At 40.0% G+C, this 21,926-nt stretch overlaps 1 protein-coding gene across 1 annotated transcript in view; it reads right to left on the bottom strand.

The window, feature by feature from the left end:
• Positions 1–720: 720 nt before the first annotated feature.
• LOC123771527 (uncharacterized) overlaps positions 721–21,926 on the bottom strand; it is a 117,527-nt gene continuing 96,321 nt past the window's right edge. The window contains exons 4-6 of the mRNA XM_069313794.1: positions 21,009–21,125; positions 14,806–15,029; positions 721–868 (exon numbers count right to left, since the gene is read on the bottom strand). Of these exons, the coding sequence (XP_069169895.1) occupies positions 721–868; positions 14,806–15,029; positions 21,009–21,125 (489 nt within the window). The remainder of the gene's footprint in view (positions 869–14,805; positions 15,030–21,008; positions 21,126–21,926) is intronic.

Here is a 21,926-nt window from a genome sequence, read left to right as displayed (position 1 = left end):
CAGAACAGGCAGCAGCCTGATGGCCCAAAAGACCACAACGATAACACGTCTGCGGCTGGCGGGCGTAAAACACCCGAACGTTGTACCCCATAAGGTGCACAGAGGACGGAATATCCGCCCGGAGTCTCGTGCCCAGGGTGCGAATGTTAGTCCTCACACCCTTAAGAGGACTGGAAGACACCACGTTCACCCTCACACTAACTACTGCGCCAAACCGGCCGAAATACCGCCGTAGCAGACCCTCCGGAAACTCCAAGGGAGCCCCATGCACACTGACGTAAGTAAGTGCACCACTTCTATCAGAGAGGGTAACAGTGCCCGCGCCATCTGGCATGGGTAATGTCCGCCCCTCGTATCGCCGGAGAAAATCGCGATACGCCACCTCCTCTGTGAACATCACACTCGCCCTACGGGCCGTTACCAACTCGACCCTATAAATCTCAAACACAGGGACAGAGAGCATATCACAAGCCAGCAAAATCTCCGGGTAACCGGCCCGCACAGAGAATTCAAGTCCCACAGACTGAGCCCGGACGACAGGGGGGAGAGGGACCCCCATCGTAACGCCACGTCAGCACAGGCGGGCAGAGACACACCTACCCCCAACTGGCGGAACTGGTAAACAACACCAACTGCCAGAGCACCGAGGCAACACGTCTGTCTCCTACCGAAGCTAGGGCCAGATTCACTCTAGATGATTAGTGGTAGTTTCATCATTGCTCAGTATATTATTATGTACTTAGAGAACTTGTCAGGGAAGAGAGGGAGGCTGGAGGTGAGGGTGAGGCCTCGGTGGGGCGTCCAGGAGGCCACCTTCAGCGCCTGGGCTCCCTGGGGACTGTATGGCACCAGCATGTACACACTGCACCTGTGAATAATCGTTAGTGAAGTTTAGTGACTTAACTCACAGTTTCCTAAAATATGAAAATATTATTACATTTCTTTTTTATTAAACGAGTCAATTGTATTTGTGTTGACGATGGATTTGCAAGACGTTTGTAATTTACTATTGTCCCAACAAATGAAATTACGATGATTTTTCAAAAAATATATAGTTTTTTAATTGGCGAGTTCAAACATTATATATGCTTTATTTTATTGTTCATGTCCATATGTATGTTTCAACAATATTAACAGATAGGACATGCTATATAAGGCCTAGTTTAGTACACATATGTCCTATACTAGACCAAGGAACTTTTAAGTATGAATTTACCTTTATTTTTCTGGACTAAAGTGAATAGTTCCAAATTTTACTTTCTATTTGTCCTTGTCGTCGATATTTGTACAAATTGTCCACATAGTTATAAAAAAGTACTATATTATCAGGAAGATGGCTTATTAATGCTTTCTGCAAATTTTTTATACTACATTTATTAGGGAAGTACCTGATGATATATTTTAATTAAACCTCATTTATGAATGTATTTTATAAACATAATTTTTTTGTCTTGGTTTAGGACATTATAATTGACAAAACATATGTTAAATTTGCAAGCAGTCTTGCATATGATGGTACTTGTATTAACAATTAAAAAAACAAATAATGTTTTTTTTATAATTAAATATATCTAAGACAAACAATGGAACTTGATATCCACATTAAACCAGCATCGTGAATCAATCTGATGTGCACTTTTCGTTATTTTGATTTCATTGTTTACACTGTGTGCCGTACCCTACAGAGTTCTTTACCGACCTGCTTCCAACCAGAGCTATGAGTGAGAGCCTGGTCGACAAAAGCATTGACAACACTCCTTTTGTACTTCTCTGGGCAGTCACTATTGGCATTAAGGAACATTCTTGTGTTCGTTTCCGTACTGTAGACTGCATTGTGGAAGCCATCATTTCGTTCCGTGACTGTTACATCTAGAATGGGCAGCTTCCCATCACTCTGTCTCGTAAGTGAAATTTAACACCGAATTTTACTAAAATACCTACTTAAGCTGCTGCAAACTTCTGACATCAGGTACCTGCATAAAAATGTCATCAACGTACGTGCAGTATATTGCGGGTTTGATGTCCCGTCCATGTCATCAAAGACCCTCTGCTCTATGGTACCCGTGTATAAGTTCGCAAACAGGACACCTAGGGCATGGCAACCCATGGCAACCTTATCTACTTGCCTTTCTATGCCCAACGGGACTCGAGAAGGGTGCCTCTTTGGTGCAGGCTTTGAGTAACTTCCTCTGTATGCCCTATGGTATCTCTAAAAGGGTGCAAGCCGGATCATATACAGGCGATGAGTCACAATAACGTGGCTAAAGTATGTTGACCAGACCACACATTAGAAGATGAAGGGACGACGACGTTTTGGTCCGTCCTGGACCATTCTCAAGTCGAATTGAGAATGGTCCAGGACGGACCGAAACGTCGTCGTCCCTTCATCTTCTAATGTGTGGTCTAGTCAAGCCGGATCATGATACACTCTGTCCCATCATCATCCTGATTGCTTAGTCCACAGGCACGTTGGTGAACAACGACTCCACATCCAGAGAGGCTCTTATTCCTGTGGCCCGTGCTCCCTGCAGTAAGTCAACAAATTCCTTTGGAGACTCCAGGCTTAAAGCACATAAGCTTAAAGTACATAAGAAGTCAGCTGGCAGTTAAGTCGCTTAGCAAGTCTGAATGTGGGTGTGGGTTTCTCGCTGATGATTCACCAAAGTGGGTTTCCAGGCTTGTGGGTCTTGTCATTTCCATATACATAAGCAGGTTTGTATTCCCCGATAACATATGGCAGGTGGAGTCCGGATTTCTTGGTGTTCACAGTTTCAATCAATCTGTTTACGTTCATTTTCAATTCAGCTGTAATGTCCCTCGTTTCCCTATGACATTTAGTTTGACCAACTAATCACGACACCGGTATTGGCTATTCCTGATTTTGAGAAAGAGTGGGAAGTGCACACTGACGCCAGCGGTATTGCTATTGGCGGGTGCTTAATTCAGCGAGACGCAGATAATTTACCCCATCCGGTAGCCTATTTCAGTAGGAAGGTCAAGGGACTTGAAGTTCGTTATTCAGCTACGGATCGGGAGGCACTGGCAGTGGTAGAATCAGTTAGGTATTTCGAGCCTTACCTATTTCAGCGGAATTTTGTAATCTACACAGACCATAGAGCATTAACACACATATTTAAAAATCGAACGAAATGCCCACGAATGTCACGCTGGTCTCACGAACTTTCGGCCCACTCATTCCAGATTTTGTACAAGCCTGGTCCAGCCCATGTTGTGCCAGATACGTTAAGTAGAAATTTAGCGGAAGTTCAAGTTAAGGAAAATATTGAAACCATTCCATCAGATAAAATGAGAGAATACCAGATGAGCGAGCCTAGATGGAAAGAGATTATTGAGTATTTAGAAGGAGGAAAATACCCGAAGAAGAAAAAGAAGTTACCTATTCATGATTTTGAAATGAAACAGGGCGTCCTGTATTATGTTAATAGCCAGAATGATAGGGCAGTATTTAAACTAGTTATTCCGGACGCGTTGCGGTCATCAGCATTAAAACTTGCGCATGCTTCAAAAATTGCAGGGCATCCGGGGATCTTCAAAACGCACTTAAAAGCAAAGTCTCTATTTTATTTTCCAGGATTACTTTCTGAGGTAATCAATTTCGTGAAGTCGTGCCCTCGTTGCCAGAGGAGGAAAGGCACCATTAAGGTACAAGCCCCACTTCAGGAATTTCCTGAAATTCGTGAACCGTTAGATCGTGTGGGGGCCGGTTTGATTGATTTACATCACAGTCATTCAGGTAACAGATACGTGTTGGTGCTAGTTGACCATCTGTCTAGGTACACTACACAAGTTGCATTACCTCAGAAGGATTCTCGTACGGTTGCAGATGCGTTCTTGCATAGGTTCGTTACTGTATTCGGACCTCCTAAAGTTTTAGTCTCTGACCAGGGTCAAGAATTCAATAGGAATATATTTAGAGAAGTGTGTAAGATTTTAGAGACAACTTCGGCTTTTACAGCAGCCTACCACCCACAAGCAAACGGAATGACGGAACGGACTAATCGTTCAGTCAAGGATATGCTTGCAATCCTTGCTGAACAAGACGCAAACACCAGGGATGAACACCTACCCTATGTTCAGTTCGCCTTGAATACTGCCATCCACCAATCAATTAACACCCAACCACTTCATTTGTTTACTGGTAATTCATGCAATTTCCCCTCAGGTCTGCTTAACAGACATAATGTTGCATACGGGGAGGACTATCCTTCAGAGGTCCTTGGAAAAATGGGAAATGCATGGAATATTGCAGCTGAAGCGTCCAAGAAGGCACGGACTCGGTATGCTCATTTTTATGACAAGAAAGTGCGCCCTCTTGAGTTTTTTTTTTTTTTTTTTTTTTTTTTGAGATATATACAAGAGTTGCTACATTCTTGTACAGCCACTAGTACGCGTAGCGTTTCGGGCAAGTCCTTAATCCTAAGGTCCCTGGAATACGATCCCCTGCCGCGAAGAATCGTTTTTTCATCCAAGTACACATTTTACTGTTGCGTTAAACAGAGGCTACAGTTAAAGAATTGCGCCCAGTAAATCCTCCACGGCCAGGATACGAACCCATGACATAGCGCTCGCGGAACGCCAGGCGAGTGTCTTACCACTACACCACGGAGACTGCCAGGGTCAGTCGGAGTCAGAGTTGACGGAAGGAAGCCTCGTATTGAGAGTGAATGAGGCTGCGCCCGCCAATCAGAGCAGGAAACTAGCTCCGAGGTGGCGAGGACCATATAGAGTAATTAAAAGGGCGGGGCCGGTTAATCTTGTTATAAAAGGAGTGTTCGAGGACCAGGTGGAAAGGACAATTCATGTGAATAAATTGAAACATTGTCATGCTAGAGAGGAATTAGAACTGCCTTCAGCGGGTCTAGTTCCTGACTCAGCAGTGCTGACTCATGGCTTCACCGACGAGTCAGGGGATGAGGATGACCCTCTGTCGTCACTCATCAGTAGTCAGGTGCAGTCTCGCCACCCTATGGTGACGAGATCTCGCGCTATACAGTAAAGTAACTTCCTTGGTTAGTATAATTTAGTATTCATTAGATTTTCCTGTGAAGGCAATGAGGTGAGCAATCTCTATACTTGACTCAGGTAGCAACTTTTACCGTGCTCTGGGGTTCCACCTCCACCAAACCCAGAGAATATCTATTCTTCCGCTGTGTTGTGTCTGTCTGTTCCCAGGTCTGATTGGTACACCGACCCAGTTGTTCCAGCCACACGTGAACCCTTGTCTGTAAAGACCGAGGGGGGAGGCACGTTACACAAAGACCTCCCCCCACCAGACCCAGTAACTCATACATCAGTTACTTTGGGGATGAGTGACTGTCCAAGAGTCACCCGGCCGGCGCCTCACGTCACTAACGAGGTTGTCAGGGCCAGCGAGCTGTCCACATTATAGCAGTCACCGGAGGTGCCATACAACGCCGGGGTAGCTGTCTCGAGATCACCACTACCCACCTGCTGCGTCATCAAGACTGCAGCCATTCCAGCAGTGTTGGAGGAGTGGTCAAGAAATGGAAAGCACGTAGCAGTACTCAAGAATTTCGCCGGAAAATTAATGATTACGTCATCTGAAGTAACAAGAAAGCAGAACTAAGGCGGTCACAGGTGGAAGGCACGGTCTCCCTACAGAGTACCGGGACTCGCCAATAGAAGGTCGCAAAATTGTCGCCTTTGGCCTAAAGTCGGCGGCACGAGGGTATACACAGTTGGTGTTTACGGCCTAGTAACCTGGTGACATCAAGAAACGCCGGAGATGACGTGAGCAATGATGGAAGACGAGATTCACCTGTTCTGCAAACAAGCAACCCGCCTCTACGACCCTCTAACATCACTCCTGCTACGAGACACTGTTGGTACATCCAGTCCTGCTCTGCTGTGGTCATCTGCGACGTCAAGTTTAACATCAAGACTGCCGTGTTAACTGTGATTGATATGAAGGCGTGTGGACTGTCGAGAGCAAGATTAATGGCCGAAGTAACAGTATTCTACAGCTGTCACTTGGCACTCCGCTCTACTACACTCTGTCGTCATTCAGGAGTACCGGATGGGAGTACAAGAGGACCAGGTATTGATGTCTACACATGGGAAGAAGCAAGATCGACACCGTCATCGTCAGCGACTACATTCAGCATCCAGCAGCATCGATTTTTTTTCTCGATTACTCAATATGAACAATAGATACAAACAACAAAGTGGCTCTGAACATCTGTGTAAAGAATATCTGGACACTTTTGTTTAAATGTTGAAAAACAGAGTTAGAATCACAATACTTTTTAAATGTTGAAAAACAGATTTAAAATAATTCTGGTATAATATATGAAAATTTTACTTTATAAATTGGTCATTGATTAACATCGAAGCCCCTGTGTAATTGTCTCAGCCCTGAACAAACGGTTATGGAAAATTATGTTGTGATACTTTTGCAGAATGTTTGAACACAGGAGAGGCGGACCAATATAAACATTGACACTCTTACAGTGAGTGCGGACACTTGGCTGTACAGTCAGCTGAAACCTGTGATATAGTATAGGAATTTGTTTTTGTTTATATTTTTAGATACATGTAATAAACGTTAGGTGTGTTCCTTAGCATGTCAAGGTTGACATTGAGTGGGGAGTGGGTAGTACACGGATGTGAACTTGATAGTTCCGTAGTACGCTCCCGGATGACTGAATCTTCAGTCTGAAGATATAACTTTAATGTTTATGTTTGAGCACGGTGTGGCCGGCTCTAGAGGACACATGAACTTGGCTAGTGAAGAGCCAAGAGAGTTTAATAGCTAGTCTTTGATGGTAGAGTAGGGACATGTTATTTAGCTATGTCAGTAAGGATAGGATGTATGTTTCCTGATGTTGGAGGATTGCTGTCAGTTGACAGCTGAGAAATTTATGAATTTAAACATGTTGATGTTGGACACTAAAATATTTGTCAAATTTTAGTCAAATTTTATTAGTTAGGTTAGCTTTTGTTTGTGACATGAGTTGAATTGTGGGTTTGGATACTAAACCTCGTGATTTTTAACAAATTAACAAGGATTACTAAATGCTTGTGCAGGGGGGTTGTAACAAACTAGGCTGGTTGCAAGAATTATCCAGAGTGGTTTATCGACAAAAGAGAATGGGAAGCTGGGCCCGCGTGGTGACCCGGGACCTGACCCCAGGGAATTCGCGGTGAAAATAATCGACTACCTAGTAGCCAGAACGCACTTCTCGGCCTACTATGCAAGGCCCGATTTGAATAATAAGCCAAGTTTTCCCGAATTAATATATTTTCTCTAATTTTTTTCTTATGAAATGATAAAGCTATCCATTTCATTATGTATGAGGTCAATTTTTTTTTATTGGAGTTAAAATTAACGTTGATATATGACCGAACCTAACCAACCCTACCTAACCTAACCTAACCTATCTTTATAGGTTAGATTAGGTTAGGTAGCCGAAAAAGTTATGTTAGGTAGGTTAGGTAGTCGAAAAAACATTAATTCATGAAAACTTGGCTTATTAGGCAAATCGGGCATTGCATAGTAGGCTGAGAAGTGCGTTATATCTACTAGGTACGACATATATATATATATATATATATATATATATATATATATATATGTCGTACCTAATAGCCAGAACGCACTTCTCAGCCTATTATGCAAGGCCCGATTTGCCTAATAAGCCAAGTTTTCCTGAATTAATATATTTTCTCTAATTTTTTTCTTATGAAATGATAAAGCTACCCATTTCATTATGTATGAGGTCAATTTTTTTTATTAGAGTTAAAATTAACGTAGATATATGACCGAACCTAACCAACCCTACCTAACCTAACCTAACCTATCTTTATAGGTTAGGTTCGGTTAGGTAGCAGAAAAAGTTAGGTTAGGTCAGGTTAGGTAGGTTAGGTAGTCGAAAAAACATTAATTCATGAAAACTTGGCTTATTAGGCAAATCGGGCCTTGCATAGTAGGCTGAGAAGTGCGTTCTGGCTACTAGGTACGACATATATATATATATATATATATATATATATATATATATATATATATATATATATATATATATATATATATATATATATATATATATATATATATATATGTCGTACCTAGTAGCCAGAACTCACTTCTCAGCCTACTATTCAAGGCCCGATTTGCCTAATAAGCCAAGTTTTCCTGAATTAATATATTTACTATAATTGTTTTCTTATGAAATGATAAAGCTACCCTTTTCACTTTGTATGAGGTCAATTTTTTTTATTGGAGTTAAAATTAACGTAGATATATGACCGAACCTAACCAACCCTACCTAACCTAACCTAACCTATATATATAGGTAAGGTTAGGTTAGGTAGCCAAAAAAAGCTAGGTTAGGTTAGGTTAGGTAGGTTAGGTAGACGAAAAAACATTAATTCATGAAAACTTGGCTTATTAGGCAAATCGGGCCTTGCATAGTAGGCTGAGAAGTGAGTTCTGGCTACTAGGTACGACATATATATATATATATATATATATATATATGTCGTACCTAATAGCCAGAACGCACTTCTCAGCCTAATATGCAAGGCCCAATTTGCCTAATAAGCCAAGTTTTCCTGAATTAATATATTTTCTCTAATTTTTTTCTTATGAAATGATAAAGCTACCCATTCCATTATGTATGAGGTCAATTTTTTTTTATCGGAGTTAAAATTAACGTAGATATAGGACCGAACCTAACCAACCCTACCTAACCTAACCTAACATATCTTTATAGGTTAGGTTAGGTTAGGTAGCCGAAAAAGTTAGGTTAGGTTAGGTTAGGTAGGTTAGGATGTCGAAAAACAATTAATTCATGAAAACTCGGCTTATTAGGCAAATCGGGCCTTGCATAGTAGGCTGAGAAGTGCGTTCTGGCTACTAGGTACGACATATATATATATATATATATATATATATATATATATATATATATATATATATATATATATATATATGTCGTACCTAGTAGCCAGAACGCACTTCTCAGCCTACTATGCAAGGCCAAATTTGCCTATTAAGCCAAGTTTTCATGAATTATTTGTTTCTCGACTACCTAACCTACCTAACCTAACCTAACCTAACTTTTTCGGCTACCTAACCTAACCTAACCTATAAAGATAGGTTAGGTTAGGTTAGGTAGGGTTGGTTAGGTTCAGTCATATATCTACGTTAATTTTAACTCCAATAAAAAAAAATTGACCTCATTCATAATGAAATGGGTAGCTTCATCATTTCATAAGAAAAAACTTAGAAAAAATATATTAATTCAGGAAAACTTGGCTTATTAGGCAAATCGGGCCTTGAATAGTAGGCTGAGAAGTGAGTTCTGGCTACTAGGTACGACATATATATATATATATATATATATATATATATATATATATATATATATATATATATATGTATATATATATATATATATATATATATATATATATATATATATATATATATATGTCGTACCTAATAGCCAGAACGCACTTCTCAGCCTACTATTCAAGGCCCAATTTGCCTAATAAGCCAAGTTTTCATGAATTATTGTTTTTTCGTCTACCTAACCTACCTAACCTAACCTAACCTAGCTTTTTTTGGCTACCTAACCTAACCTTACCTATAAATATAGGTTAGATTAGGCTAGGTAGGGTTGGTTAGGTTCGGTCATATATCTACGTTAATTTTAACTCCAATAAAAAAAAATTGACCTCATACATAGAGAAAAGGGTTGCTTTATCATTTCATAAGAAAAAAATTATAGTAAATATATTAATTCAGGAAAACTTGGCTTATTAGGCAAATCGGGCCTTGAATAGTAGGCTGAAAAGTGAGTTCTGGCTACTAGGTACGACATATATATATATATATATATATATATATTTCCTGTAGACATATATATTTATATATATATATACACATATATATATACAGACGAAAAGGCCCTTATCAAGCTAGATTTAAAAAATGCCTTCAATTTGGTGAGGAGGGATGCTGTACTCCGTGCGGTTCATATTCATTTCCCTTCCCTCTACCCTTTTGTACATTCATGCTACAGTATGGATCTTAAGCTACTTTTTGGCGAACATGAAATTGACTCGCGAGAAGGCGTCCAACAGGGTGACCCCCTTGCTCCTCTCCTTTTCTGCTTAGTCATCAAACAAGTCACAGAGGTCCTGTCCAGCGAGCTTAACATCTGGTTCTTGGATGATGGTACCTTAGCTGGTTCCCAAGACTCCCTCCTGGAGGACATCAGAAAAATCCAGGAGCAAGGTGCAGTTTTAGGCCTCACACTGAACCCTTCTAAATGTGAAATAATATGTTCCAACCAGGGCATCGTAGAGAGAATAGAGGGTCTTCTACCAAATATCCATAAAACTAAACCTGAAGACAGCACACTCCTAGGAGCTCCCCTGGGGTTGAAAGCCATCGATGAGGTCCTTGATAAGAAAATCGCCGACCTTAAGAGGATGGATGGGAGGATTGAGGATATTGATGCTCATGATGCACTCTACCTCATCACCAGATGTCTGTCCCTCCCCAGGTTAACCTACTTTCTGAGGTGTTCACCATCTTACAATAGCCAAAAACTAAGTGAGTATGACCGGTTACTGAAATCAATGCTAGAAATAGCCCTTAATCTCTCTCTCGATGACCTACAGTGGAAACAAGCCTCTCTTTCCGTAAGACTTGGGGGCCTCGGAGTTCGAACAGCAACGCAAATCGCTGTTCCAGCCTTCCTGTCCTCCTTATCAGCATCCGACGACCTTGTGAAGGAAATTCTACCTGCCCACTTATATCAGCTGGCAGGTGTACATGATCCCAATTTTACACGCTGTGCCACAGAGTGGGCCCCTCGTGCAGGCCAATCACCTCAATCACCATCCCCAAAAGCCCACAAGCAATCCAACTGGGATGGTCCCATTGTAGACCAAGTTGCTGCAGAGTGCCTGGGTGATGCAACAACACAACACGACATTGCTCGCCTCACAGCAGTAGCAGCACCACATGCAGGGGATTTCCTGTTAGCAACCCCAATGTCGGCAACTGGCACGCGTCTCACACCACACGCCCTCCGAATTGCTGTGGCCCTCCGCCTTGCTGCCCCAATCCACACCAGATATAGGTGTATTTGCGGCGAGGTGGTGGCTGACAGGTACGGCCACCATGGCCTACTCTGCCAAAGCACAGGGGGATGGCACTCGAGGCACAGTGAAGTTAACGACATCATCAAGAGGAGCCTCACCACAGCTGGATGCCCAGCTGAAAGAGAGCCCCGTTACCTAACGCCCCGTAACTCTGATGCTCTTATTGGTCGCCCGGATGGTATCACAGTGAACCCCTGGAAGAATGGCAAGCAGTTGGTATGGGACTACATGTGCGTATCAACCCTGGCTAACACCTACATTAACCTCAGTGTTGCACAACCAGGTGGCGCTGCCACCCACAGGGAAGCAGCCAAATCCCGTAAGTATAGAGAACTGGATCACCACTACAATTTTGTCCCCATTGCTTCTGAGACACTCGGCGCCTGGGGTAAAAGTGCTACCAGTTTTTTGAAGGAACTGGGTTCTAGGCTCATTGAAACAACAAGGGACCCGAGAGCTGCAAGCTTTCTTTTCCAGCGCCTCAGTGTGGCGATACAGAGGGGAATGCGCACTGCATCCAGGGTTCCTGCCCGCCATCTGAGGAGCTGGAGGAACTCGACAACCTATGACAACCATCTTTGTAACCCATATGTAACTCCTTTTTTGTAACAAAGTTCAAATAAAGTTAATATATATGTGTACATACAAAAGAATGGGGGTGGTAAGAGAAGATAATATTAGTGTTCAATGAGAAACCACAAGGTCTCCTCTGAATACTTTTTATTTTCTTCTCCGAGGCCATGGGTCCCCACATTGGCACCAGAGGTGGTACCCTCACAAACTTAAAAAAAAAAAAAAAAAAAAAAAAAAAAAAAAAAAAAAATATATATATATATATATATATATATATATATATATATATATATATATATATATATATATATATATATATATATATATATATATATATATGTCGTACCTAGTAGCCAGAACGCACTTCGCAGCCTACTATGCAAGGCCCGATTTGCCTAATAAGCCACGTTTTCATGAATTAATTATTTTTTGACTACCTAACCTACCTAACCTAACCTAACCAAACTTTTTCGGCTACCTAACCTAACCTAACCTATAAAGATAGGTTAGGTTAGGTTAGGTAGTACCTAGTAGCCAGAACGCACTTCGCAGCCTACTATGCAAGGCCCGATTTGCCTAATAAGCCAAGTTTTCATGAATTAATTATTTTTCGACTACCTAACCTACCTAACCTAACCTAACATAACTTTTTCGTTGTTTTCATAACCTAACCTATAAAGATAGGTTAGGTTAGGTTAGGTAGGGTTGGTTAGGTTCGGTCATATATCTACGTTAATTTTAACTCAAATAATTTTTTTTGTTTTCGTTGTTTTCATAACCTAACCTATAAAGATAGGTTAGGTTAGGTTAGGTAGGGTTGGTTAGGTTCGGTCATATATCTACGTTAATTTTAACTCAAATAATTTTTTTTTTTACCTCATACATAATGAAATGGGTAGCATTATCTTTTCATAAGAAAAAAATTAGAGAAAATATATTAATTCAGGAAAACTTGGCTTATTAGGCCTTATTCTCGGCCTACTATGAAAGGCCCGATTTGCCTAATAAGCCAAGTTTTCCTGAATTATTATATTTTCTCTAATTTTTTTCTTATGAAATGATAAAGCTACCCATTTCATTGTGTATGAGGTCATTTTTTTTTATTGGAGTTAAAATTAACGTAGATATATGACCGAACCTAACCAACCCTACCTAACCTAACCTAACCTATCTTAACAAGTTAGACTAGGTTAGGTGGCCGAAAAAGTTAGGTTAGGTTAGGTTAGGTAGGTTAGGTAGTCGAAAAACAATTAATTCATGAAAACTTGGCTTATTAGGCAAATCAGGCCTTGCATAGTAGGCTGAGAAGTGCGTTCTGGCTACTAGGTACGACATATATATATATATATATATATATATATATATATATATATATATATATATATATATATATATATATATATATATATATATATATATATATATATATATTTATATATATATATATATATATATTAGCATATTTTGGTAGCAGTCTTTCCTGTAGACATATATTATTAAATATGACCGAAAAAGTAAGATTAATAATTCTAACACGAATTTTCTCGATCTTTCGTACATTTCTTTTCACTGTTGGTGGTAATTCAAAAATCAATTCTCCAAAATTCATTTTTATTTCTAGTCTGACGCGACACTTGAGCGCGTTTCGTAAAACTTATTACATTTTCAAAGACTTTAGTTTACACGTACACAACTGAATAGAACTTACACATCTCCGATTTGTTTATATCTACATTTGAGTGAGGTGGATGGGGTGAGGTGGTATTAATAGGGTATTAATTTCATCAACACAAGACAGAACACGAAACAATGGGTATTGAATGGAAGTGATTGTAGAAAGCCTATTGTTCCATATTTCTTGATGCTTCTATATTGGAGCTGAGTCTTGAGGTGGGTAGAATATAGTTGTGCATTAATTGGCTGTTGATTGCTGGTGTTGACTTTTTAATGTGTAGTGCCTCGCAAACATCAAGCCGCCTGCTATCGCTGTATCTATCGATGATTTCTGTGTTGTTTACATCGATAGATACAGCGATAGCAGGGTTGCTCTTAAGTCCAACAGATGGTGCTGTTTAAAAAAAAACATATTTTTTCCTGTCACAGGTGAGGCATGTATATAGAAGATATATAAAAAGACGCACCTTTTCGAATGCAACGTTGTATCAAAATTTCAAAGAAATTGGTAAAGAGGGTTCGAAGTTTTCCCTCACATGAAAACTCCAGTTTTTCAGAAAAAGCGATTTTTTTTAACCGTCACAGACGTGACATCTATATAGTATGTATATAAAAACTTTCCTGGATGCGAGTGGAACTTTGTGTCAAAATTTCAAAGCAATCGGAGAAGAACTTTCGGAGATTAGTGGTTATGCACAAACGAACATTACCATTAATGTTTATATAGATTTGATAGAAGCATTTGATTGAAAATTTCATTACCTACAACTCAGTGTGTTCGAATTACAGGTTTTATCTGGATTATGTTCTAGCTCGGTGCCGCCAAATTCATTGTTGGTTCAGGAGGCTACTGGTTGAGAAAATTTTAATGTATTGGAGTCCATGGGTACAGCGTGAAACTAGGAGGACAAAGGATGCTGTTTAACAGCAACAATTAAAAATAATGATATCCCTCATTAGTGTTTGGAAGTGAAGTCATGCAATCAGATATGTGTAAATCCTCTTTATTATTTGAATCCACTTCCCAAAAAATTATGAAGATTAAAATTGGTAAATTTCAATGGTGAATATACCTGATGGAACTAAGTTATTGAAGCTAAAACTAAATTATCTAGACTTTCTGATTAAGGCCACATAACAAGACATCATTCACATATTTGCGTCAATGAGAATTACTTTCTAATAATTAATTAACAACCTTAGTTTAAAATTATTCAAAATTGAGGGTAATTAACTGGTAGGAAAAGATTTTCCATTCAAATTCTATATATCGGAATAAATCAATTACCATTACATTTTGCAACATAATTCAATATTCACAGTATGAATTGCATTTAATTTATTTGAACTCATTAACTTAGTAACAGGATGCGTTAATGCTTCATTCGTATTTCTTACTCATTATAATTGTGGAGTACTTTTACGACGAGCATCATGGCGTTAATCTTGGAGTAGATCCCACTCAGGGTTGGATGGTTCAACAGAGAGACGTCGGTGAGGACCAGGAGCCTCGTCGACCACACCAGGAGACGGCCCTTGAGGGACCACTGGGCGAAGGCGGCGAGGAAGGCGAGGTCGTCGCTCACCACCACCACCGTCACGCACCACGACACCTGCCGCACCTGTTGACGTCAACATGGTAGACGGTTTGTGAGAGTGACCTACCCGCCTCTGTAATGATGTGAGAGTGACCTACCCGCCTCAGTAGTGATGTGAAAGTGACCTATCTGCCTCAGTAGTGATGTGAGAGTGACCTACCTGCTTCAGTAGTGATGTGAGAGAGACCTACCCGCCTCAGTAGTGATGTGAAAGTGACTTATCCGCCTCTGTATTGATGTGAAAGTGACCTATCTCACGTCAGGTAATAAGTGAGCTGGTTGGGGGTTTAAACCAGAAACGATGGATGTTGCACCAGTCTGTTACGTGCATGGAGGTGGACAGCGTCCCCAACCACTCCATAAAAGAACAACAGCCGACATCGGCAGTAACACTCCCACTACCGTCGGTCGACCAGCAATGGACATTGGGTTGCTTGCAATTTACCTAGGAGATCGCCCTTTACGCATCTTTATCTTGGAGAGGGGTTCCAGCGGCACCTATTAAGGGGTGTGACTTCAAAACTGGCTTCGTTCTCTTGTCGGAAATCCGACACATGTTAACATACTACAATTACCCATTAGAAATTAGAGAATGGGATTGCGTGACGTTATCAACACCACGTAAATATATTAACTCTCATTTCTTTTAAAACTTCAGTCTAGTGTTTAAACTTAATAAAATTGTATTCAAAAGGTCTGAATATAATTAAATACACCAGGAATATAGCTTGACTCCCTATTTATTATGACATAAATAGAGCTAGCAAATATTATTGGACGTCACCCCACAGGGAAGAGCCAGTCACGTAGTCCACACAGAATGTAAAAAGATACATGAAACAAGGGCTCCTGGAGAATCTGCGACATACGTCACGCACGATAGACAACTTACTCTATCCTAGTGAACTGCCACAACAACACCTCAACAACAGGAGTGTTTGAGTACCTGACTGCCTTATATTCTTTTATTAATAGTAGTCACTATGTAATATGGGAATGAGTAGGATTGATGAGATTTCGTTATAAGCACACGAAAACCACAAACACAGGTTTGTGTTTTTTTGTTGCCTTTCCTGTAAATAGAGACCACAGTGCTAGGCGCCATTTCATGAACTCTGAAGCACATATAGCCACACCCTAAACAGATGTTGGGAGAAACACAACCTAATTAGGCCATCTCTACCAAACAGCTCAGACATTCTAAATTGTATAATAATATAATCATAAGATTGAGTAGTACTAACAATATTAGTAGAGTAGACCACCATATGTAGTATAATTTATATTTTCCAAAAGGTAAACAGTTGTAGATTATATCCACTCATAGTGATATAAGTTACAATTGTCCCTCCAACTATGTGTATATAAGATTCTGGCAGGCAGAATCAGAATATACATTCCACTAGCATCATAATAATACAATATTGAAGTTAACAAAAAATAGAATAACAATAAATAATTGCCTGCTAGGAGTTTCCCACACTTGCGTATACACCCTGCACAAGCCACCATGACTCCCCCACTCTCTCTTTGTTTGTAATGATCTCTTAAATCTCCTTTTAGTGAATTAATATCTTCTGTCACCCTGTCTACAGCCGTGACCCACTCTCTCTGGCTTTCTGAGAAACCTCACTAAGACAAGAACAAAAACCAGCTAACATATAGAACATTTAATACATAAAAACGCACATAATCATTGACATATAACATACAATATTACCATACAACCTTCACTACTTCTACAACCAGGTAGCACTCCAATACCTTATCCTGGCTTCCCCAGATATACATATCAGGTGGCAGCACAACTCTTGGCTGGCAACCTTCTATTCCCCTCACTGCATGGGACTGAAATACATGGCACAACAATACTGTATCTTCAACCATAAACGTGTATGAAACTCTGCTTGGGGGGATGAAATACCTAGAACATCTATATAGGTATCCCCCAACAAAAGAAATCAATCTCTCACCTACTACTGCGTCTTACAAGCCAATAAGCATTTCAAGCACTTCCCTCATAAATTAATGTGTCCCCATGATCCTCTGCTCTGCTCACAGAGGATCATATCAACCTAACCAGTATGAATTGGCAGTGGCTCATTTCCAATTCATATAACTAGGTCCTCCAAAATCAGGAAAGGCACTTATGCAGTTCTCCCAAATCTGCTGCACAACGAAGTCCTACTCCAACATCAGTAACGTTCTCCACTGGTTCCACAAAGAAACATGTAGCTTCCCTACACTGCTTGAAGTCCAATTCCTCACTATGGAGTTTTGCTGTACCTCAGAGTTCAGCATACACTTCTATTCCATCCTCGAAGTTCCTCCATTAACTTCTTCCCACTCAAACCGCAGAAATCCATGATTTCTCTTTTTGGGGGGAGAGACGCTCACTCTCTGGCACTCAACAAGGCGCTCACACAGGCCGCCCACAAAAATCGCTTTAGGGCTGCTTCACAAGGCTTCCTCCATTCATGACTTGAGTACACGGAGTCGCCTGGTAGTCTCCACACAGAAATGCCTGCTTACTTCCTTCCTCTTGATGGAGGACACAATTAGAGTTCTACACAGGCACGAACAACCACTCACTTTCACGCCGACTTTAATATATTCAAATCATAGAGAAATCGTGTACAATGTCCTCAACAGCTTCCTCACACAAGTAGCCTTCCCTTTACCGCAAACACACGGCATTATATTCTTCCATCTTCCAGAGGAGCAACGAAGTACGACCATCTCTGACGACTGCTGTGACTGGAGTAAGGTCATGACGTCCTGCTAGCGTCATGTCACGTCATCAAAGTATCGACATCTCATTTCATGTCACTCTTATTACAAGCTCATCCTCTGCTCGTATTCTTCAATTACTCACTGATGTTTATTATATATTTTCTTCCTCTGATCTCTTAATTTCTGGTCTGGAATGCAGAATAACTCTCACTGGGTAGACTGGTTCCACCAGGTTACATGTGGTCATAACACCTACCCGCCTCAGTAGTTATGTGAGAGAGACCTACCCATCTCAGTAGTGATGCGAGAGAGACCTACCCATCTCAGTAGTGATGCGAGAGAGACCTACCCATCTCAGTAGTGACGTGAGTGTGACCTACCCTTCCCGGTAGTGATATAAGTTTGACCTACCCTACACAGTAGTGATATGAAAGTTACCTACCCGCCTCATTGGTCATGTGAGAGTGACGTAAATATCTCATTAGGGATGAGAGGGACGTACCCACCACAGTAAACATGTGAGAGAGACCTACCCGCCTCATTAAGTAGGTGAAACCAGGCCAGAAGCGAAGCGTTTTGGATTTTGCAATACTTCATTTCAGGCCCCTATATTTTTTGCAATGGGGATTAAAAGGCTTCCTCATGGTTCCAGCTATTTTGCCTAAGGGTGTTATTTGAACGCCTCCAGTCATCCCGAAATGTGCTCACCTCAGTAACCCGCACTCAAACAGTCATATCTAATGGTCAATGATGACATCAACCAGCCAGTCTCCATCTTCTTTAGCAAGGTCCGTTTTCTGTGACAGCGTTTTTAATCCCATTTTCATATTTATTCTTTTATTATCAATATTTATTATCAATATAGATATATATATATATATATATATATATATATATATATATATATATATATATATATATATATATATATATATATATATATATAACTGAAAACTCACACCCCAGAAGTGACTCGAACCCATACTCCCAGAAGCAACGCAACTGGTATGTACAAGACGCCTTAATCCACTTGACCATCACGACCGGACTAATGAGGTGATAGCCGAGGCTATTTGAACCACCCCACCGCCGGCACTCGGATAGTAATCTTGGGCATAGCATTTTACCAAATCACCTCATTCTTTGGGGCACACGTGAGGAACATAAATGCGAACAAGCCTGAATGGTCCCCAGGACAATATGAAACTGAAATTCAAACAAGCCTGAAACATTCAGGCTTGTTCGCATTTGTGTTCCTCACGTGTGCCCCAAAGAATGAGGTGATTTGGTAAAATGCTATGCCCAAGATTACTATCCGAGTGCCGGCGGTGGGGTGGTTCAAATAGCCTCGGCTATCACCTCATTAGTCCGGTCGTGATGGTCAAGTGGATTAAGGCGTCTTGTACATACCAGTTGCGTTGCTTCTGGGAGTATGGGTTCGAGTCACTTCTGGGGTGTGAGTTTTCAGTTGCATATTGTCCTGGGGACCATTCAGGCTTGTTCGCATATATATATATATATATATTATATATATTTTTATATATATATAAATATACGTTGTTTATTTTCGTGATATACACACACACACACATATATATATATATATATATATATATATATATATATATATATATATATATATATATATATATATATATGTCGTACCTAGTAGCCAGAACGCACTTCTCAGCCTACTATGCAAGGCCCGATTTGCCTAATAAGCCAAGTTTTCATGAATTAATTGTTTTCGACTACCTAACCTACCTAACCTAACCTAACCTAACTTTTTCGGCTACCTAACCTAACCTAACCTATAAAGATAGGTTAGGTTAGATTAGGTAGGGTTGGTTAGGTTCGGTCATATATCTACGTTAATTTTAACTCCAATAAAATAAAATTGACCTCATACATAATGAAATGAGCAGTTTTATCATTTCATAAGAAGAAAATTAGAGAAAATATATTAATTCAGGAAAACTTGGCTTATTAGACAAATCGGGCCTTGCATAGTAGGCTGAGAAGTGCATTCTGGCTACTAGGTACGACATAAATATATATATATATATATATATATATATATATATATATATATATATATATATATATATATATGTCGTACCTAGTAGCCAGAACTCACTTCTCAGCCTACTATTCAAGGCCCGATTTGCCTAATAAGCCAAGTTTTCCTGAATTAATATATTTACTATAATTTTTTTCTTATGAAATAATAAAGCAACCCTTTTCTCTATGTATGAGGTCAATTTTTTTTTATTGGAGTTAAAATTAACGTAGATATATGACCGAACCTAACCAACCCTACCTAACCTAACCTAACCTATATTTATAGGTAAGGTTAGGTTAGGTAGCCAAAAAAAGCTAGGTTAGGTTAGGTTAGGTAGGTTAGGTAGACGAAAAAACATTAATTCATGAAAACTTAGCTTATTAGGCAAATCAGGCCTTGAATAGTAGGCTGAGAAGTGCGTTCTGGCTATTAGGTACGACATATATATATATATATATATATATATATATATATATATATATATATATATATATATATATATATATATATATATATATATATATATATATATATATATATATATATATATATATATATATATATATATATATATTTATATTGCATCATAGGGATTTTTTTTAATATTTTATCATTGGAATAGTCAACCCTACTGTGCAATGATTCATCCATCATCTTCCAACAATAACTCGTTTTCTTACCAGCAATAATGGTGGTGCTGGTAATAACCTACCAGCACCACCAGTAATGTGAGAGTGACCTACCAGCACCAGCAGTAATGTGAGAGTGACCTACCAACACCAACAGTAATGTGAGAGTGACCTACCAACACCAACAGTAATGTGAGAGTGACCTACCAACACCAACAGTAATGTGAGAGTGACCTACCAGCACCAGCAGTAATGTGAGAGTGACCTACCAACACCAACAGTAATATGAGAGTGACCTACCAACACCAACAGTAATGTGAGAGTGACCTACCAACACCAACAGTAATGTGAGAGTGACCTACCAGCACCAACAGTAATGTGAGAGTGACCTACCAGCACCAGCAGTAATGTGAGAGTGACCTACCAACACCAACAATAATGTGAGAGTGACCTACCAACACCAACAGTAATATGAGAGTGACCTACCAGCACCAACAGTAATGTGAGAGTGACCTACCAACACCAACAGTAATGTGAGAGTGACCTACCAGCACCAACAGTAATGTGAGAGTTACCTACCCGATGAGCCTCCTTGACCACCCGGGAGAGCTGCGTCAGCGACATGTTAGGGCCCTGACTATCTGGTGCCACCTCGAACACTGACACACTCCAGGGCATCCCTTGTTGATGGTCACGCTGTAGTTGTGACATAATGGGGCAATATTACTTCTCCCAGCATCAGGTGCCATATTAAAAGTTTCTTCAAATAACAAGTACAAATTCATTTTAAATAAAATATTACGAAAAAAGAAACCCATTGCTCTTACCTCAGCTTTGGTCATGTCATCACCTTGCCATTGGTCTTGTAGTATCTGATTTCTTTCGCATCTCTATCACTAGCTATCAATCACGGGTCCTCAATATGCTGTCGGAGGACAGAGACTGTATTATGCTGGAAGCCTCCCATGGTAGGGGTTCCAGGGTGACTGACTGCTGAATAATTTTCTACCTGACAAAGTTCGGGGAATGGACTGTCTAGTCGCCAGGTTTTGTCTCATGGGGAAGGGTTCCAGGCTTGCTATTTATTTATTTATTTATTTATTTATTTATTTATTTATTTATTTATTTATTTATTTATTTATTTATTTATTTATTTATTTATTCAAGAGTTCTTACATTCTTGTAAAGTACTAGCACGCATAGCTTATCGGTTAGGTTCTTAAACTAAAGTTTCCCCTGGAATACAACACGCCAACTGTTTTAACAACCAGGCACAAATTCACTGTTGGGTGAAGAGAGGCCTATAGTTAAGGATTGGTGCCTAATTAATCCTCCCCGGCCACAATATGAATATAGCCCAAATCGCCTGCAAAGCGTTCGGGCGAGTGTTTTACCATTGTGCCACAGGGACTGCTATGAGATAATAGAGCCCATCAATATAGATTTTAAAATGGATGATCTTCGTGATGCTCTGCAAGTGTTAGGGGTGTTCATTAG

This window comes from Procambarus clarkii, chromosome 76, assembly GCF_040958095.1.
Source record: "Procambarus clarkii isolate CNS0578487 chromosome 76, FALCON_Pclarkii_2.0, whole genome shotgun sequence".
Taxonomy (NCBI): Eukaryota; Metazoa; Arthropoda; class Malacostraca; order Decapoda; family Cambaridae; genus Procambarus; species Procambarus clarkii.
The sequence above is the reverse complement of the archived record's forward strand: the minus strand, read 5'-3'. Positions and strand labels throughout refer to the sequence as shown.